The following is a 4,568-nucleotide window of genomic DNA, read 5'->3' as shown; positions in this document are numbered from 1 at the left end:
TTTTTTTTTTTGTGATATCCATTTGTGGGGAAAATTGTGCTCTATTAAAAAAAAAACCTATACGGTGTCAAACAGGCCTCGACTTTATTTTTTTAAGGGCCAATAATACAGAACCAAGCTCAAGAGCGAAAAATGACATTCTGAGGCCGCTAGCAAGACCAGAGACCAGAGACCGGTATTTAGGCCACAACTTGTCTCAATCTGAGTATATCTCTGCTGGTATCGATAAATAAATAACAAAAGGCAAAAGAATACTTGTCATATTATAGTTAAAAACACCATTTTGTTTTGTTTTAAAGGTCACAGTTCGACTGTGACTGTAACTGTAAACACATCATTAAATAAATGACAACTGGTGACTCTTTAGTCACTTTTTGATTTTCTTTGAACCAGTAAATCAGAGACATACCATCATCTCCATGATTTATTTATTTTTATTTGCTGTGATTAGAGTCTATTTCCAGTTCTAAGCCTTCTTGAGTTTGGCTCCGTCTTATTTTTTCCATGATAAACTAGCAGAAAATGAATAAAAGATTGCAGTGGAGTAATGGATAATTTTGAAAATAAGCTACTTATTTCAGGATTCTCACCTGACCCACCCATATTACTCTAACCCTTTTAAAAATAGTTTTTCTGTTATCCTTGACTTTAATCAATCACATTTTGTAAGTACTTTTTTTCTGGCATAGAAGTTGCCACATTAACAGTTTCTAGACATTATATTTTTATACACTATAGAAATATCCTGTGTGTGTATATAAAAGAAGATATCTATCCATTTTTAAAATTGTTTCTAAACTGTCAACAAAAAGAAGGATATTTGGTCAAAATGTCTTACTTTATATCAAATCAGATTGCTTGTTTGCAGACAGATCTAATATCAACAGTAATATAATTACTCCGAGGTTAAAGAGACGTGGCCTTTGAAGTTATCGTAGATGGACAGAAAAACAGGCTTCTGGAAAGAGCACAATAAAGCATTAGTTTTAGTTCAGTTATCCAAAGTCATGTTTTCAAGTCACAATTTGATTGATTTTTTACTCAGTTTTCATTATAAACACAAATCTTACAACAGATTATAGTAATTCATTTGATACTGCATTTGTATTCTATTCTAGGTAGCAGAGATCATCACAGCTTATAACCTCCAATGAACTGGGGCTGCAGGATGAGATGAGAGAAATGGCTTCTCTCTTCTGATGTCTGTGTGTTTCTTAAAGAACTGTGGACTTTTTCTGTCTGATGCTCAATAACAAACTTCCTGTTGTCTATCAACAATCTCACATGTGAAGTTGAACATAGGCAGATGGGGAGAAGCTCACCAAAACATTCGGCCTTCAAAATAAAGTCAATTAGTTAACACACATCTATCCGTTGCCTTTACAGTAACAATTGTTGTAGGGATTTTGATGGTTATTACCAGCAGTCATTGGACGAGAGGAGCGGTAAACGTTAACAGACACAAAACAACTTACATTAGAGACATGCAGGACAAACAACATGCACACACATCCATATGCAAGTTTGTAGAGGGGACTGTTATGGTGTGGGCCTGGTTTCAATATTAATCCCTATTAATGTCTATTAATGTTATTAATGACAGACAGACAGACTCTTTATGCTTTGGTTAATCTATTTCTGAAGTCATCTAGGAATAACATCCAACTTGACTTAATGGAATTCCAGTTTTGAGATTATTGTTTAATTGTGTTTTCTAATGCATATTTTGAAAAGAATTCTATGTCGTATTGGGTCAACTTAGGAATGTTACATATTTTTGACTTAATTTAAGTTAAAATTACCATTTTCTATCAAATCTGAATTAGAACAGAAGAAAAAAGGATAAATTCAGCTGTAAAAATGTGAATCTTTCTTTTTATTTCTTTTGAAAAAAAAAATGTTTAGCAGATGAAAACTGGGGTCCTGAATAACTTTATTGTTTTTTAAAATAATTAGTGAAACAAAATTTGTAAAGAAAAAAAAAAGAATAAATCCAAAGGACCTATTAGTAACCATGTCTGTTCCAGCGCATATCATCATTTGAACTTCTTTGAGTGTTATGTCTTAAGTACAGGGGCCATAACAGGGGCCAGGATATGATCTACAGGGGCACTGGCCCCCATTGGCCCCTGTCTAGAACCGCCCATGCATTTTATTGTTTTACTTTTATACTTCTTTAAACCCTCAGCTGCTAGTTGCCAGTGCACCGCCCAGCAACCAATCTAATCCTTTTTTATTTTCTTTGTTTATTTGACAACGCAGACATGCCAATGACTCAAGAAACACAAGTTCTTAAGAAACGCTTATTTCAAAATGTTTGTGATTAATAACATCAATTAAAAACAGCACAACTTGTCTACAATTTCATCATCTAATACCAAGATTTTAATGTTTTCCCCACAAGTGGGAAATCTAACTTTTGAGGTGCTTTTATTTTGAAATGAGACCAGCGGAAGTCGTTACCTGGGATTTTAAGGGTAACTGACTGAACTTGATTGAACATGACACATTCCCACTGATTCCTCGTACTGAAGCGGTGCTGCTCTGACCCATTTTAGGAGTTGGTTCCGGCTTTCTGTTCCGTTTATCACTCAGAAACAAAGTGAAAAACTTCCGAGGGGAGACCAGGAGCGGACCGGGTCTACCTGCCGTCCTCTCGCCTCGCTTCGTTCGCTGTCTGAGGCTCAGCGGATCATCCAGAGACACAGAAGCTGCTTCATTTAGAAACCACTCGTTCTCTGGAGACCGCAGGGACAGATTTCCCCTGAGCTGAAAGCCTCTCTGCTGTTTGACTGACGCCACGGCTCCTCGGAGTAACTATCAGGGTGAGAGCTAGCCTCCGTTGGGTCGGTGTTTTCCCGGGTGAAGCCCCGGGGATCTCCAGCGGCATCGGCAGCGGCGGCCATGGCTGCAGGACGGACAGCTGTCGGGCTGCTCTTCCTGGCGTGTTGGAGCTTCCACAGCGGAGCCTCCTTCAACCTGGATGTGGATAAACCCTTCGTGTACTCCGGACCAGAAAGAAGCTACTTTGGCTTTTCAGTGGACTTCTTTAAATCCCCCACTAACCTGAAGTAAGAGTTTATGCTCTCCTCTTTAATAACCCAGCTACTCTATAGAGACATGTTCACAATAATTGGTAGAAAAGTGCTAACTAGCCTTACTAGTCATTGTCTGAACTCAACAAGCTCCCTCTTTAGCATGAAAGGATGTTTTCCTTTTTAAAACACCTGGAATAAATGATTATAATCAGCGTTGCACCGATGCCATTTTTTTGGCCCCGATACGGATACCAATACCTGACTGTGCAGAATACCGATACCATCTGTTATAATACATTAATGCACTGATATTTATATTTATAAAAAACATAAAATTATACAAAAATGATGAATAACAGTTATTTCTGATGCCAAAATCGATATCTTATGCATCCCTAGAATGTACAATTTCAATTCCATCCAGAAAAATATCAATATGCTAGATTTTAAATATAGCTTAGAATATTTTTTTCATGTAAACTTGGAGATATATTTTATTCCATATCCCAGTAAACCTGTTTCACCTTTAAATCTGCAGCTCTCCCCGCTTCTCTCTGTGCTGTTTAAAAAGATTTATAAACCTCTTTACTAATATAATGATGCCAGAAACAAAAATTCCAAATATGTTGAAGCTCCACAGTCATATTCTATCTGATCAATAAGAAAACATGTTAATTTTTACCTGTAACTGGTAGTTATGGTCCTCTGAGAAAACAAAGCTTTTTTTAACTAGTAAAGAAGAACAAACTATGTTCTTCTCAAGCTTCCTGCATTATAATACTAATTTGTATAAACTTACAATCTGTTGCCAATTAGCTGCAATTTAGCCAAACAAAAATAATTATCAGCAGCGGCACTTGTACAAAAAAATCTGAAACTGAAAAGTGCACAGAATTATTTAATCACACCGTGTTCAGCAATTTTAATTCATGTATTTGCAATGCATTTTAACTAAAGGGGTCGCCTTTTATAGCTGATTTTTGTGTCTCTGCTTCTGTCTCCTTGAACCCCAGTCGGCCTCGGCAGATGGCCGCTCACACTGAGTCTGGTTCTGCTGGAGGTTTCTTCCTGTTAAAAGGGAGTTATTCCTCTCCACTGTCGCTACAAGCATGCTTAGTGTGAGGGATTGCATTTGAGTCAATGAGTCGATGCAATCAACTGGTTTTCCTTGCAAAGAAAACTTTGAATCAATTTGACTGGATGATCTGGTGAACTGTAAAGTGCCTTGAGATGACTTGTGTTGTGAATTGGCTCTATAGAATTAAACTGAATTGAATAGATTTTTCCTCTATTCTGCACTCTAGACGAATTATTGTTTAGGTACCACAGGTGGTAGCGCAGTATCGATACTTTTGAAAATAAGAATCGTATCCGGATACAACGTTTTAGTATCAATACTTTTTTGAGTATCGATACTTTAATGAAAGAATTGGAAATGCATAAAGTATCAATTTTGGGTCTCACCCTTTCCTCAACACACAACCCTGCTAGACTTTCAAAATAAGACTCCAGGGACCCTGCAAAATAAAA

The 4,568-nt window shown here is 37.0% G+C and overlaps 1 protein-coding gene across 1 annotated transcript in view; it reads left to right on the top strand.

Moving 5' to 3' along the window:
• Positions 1 to 2,500: 2,500 nt before the first annotated feature.
• The window catches only part of LOC107098331 (integrin alpha-V-like), a 68,876-nt gene continuing 66,808 nt past the window's right edge, over positions 2,501 to 4,568 (top strand). Inside the window, exon 1 of the mRNA XM_015395958.1 lies at positions 2,501 to 3,071. Coding sequence (XP_015251444.1) covers positions 2,905 to 3,071 — 167 coding nt within the window. The 5' untranslated portion in view covers positions 2,501 to 2,904. The remainder of the gene's footprint in view (positions 3,072 to 4,568) is intronic.

This window comes from Cyprinodon variegatus, unplaced genomic scaffold, assembly GCF_000732505.1.
Source record: "Cyprinodon variegatus isolate N-32 unplaced genomic scaffold, C_variegatus-1.0 Scaffold769, whole genome shotgun sequence".
Taxonomy (NCBI): Eukaryota; Metazoa; Chordata; class Actinopteri; order Cyprinodontiformes; family Cyprinodontidae; genus Cyprinodon; species Cyprinodon variegatus.
This window is presented reverse-complemented; position numbering and strand designations above follow the sequence as displayed.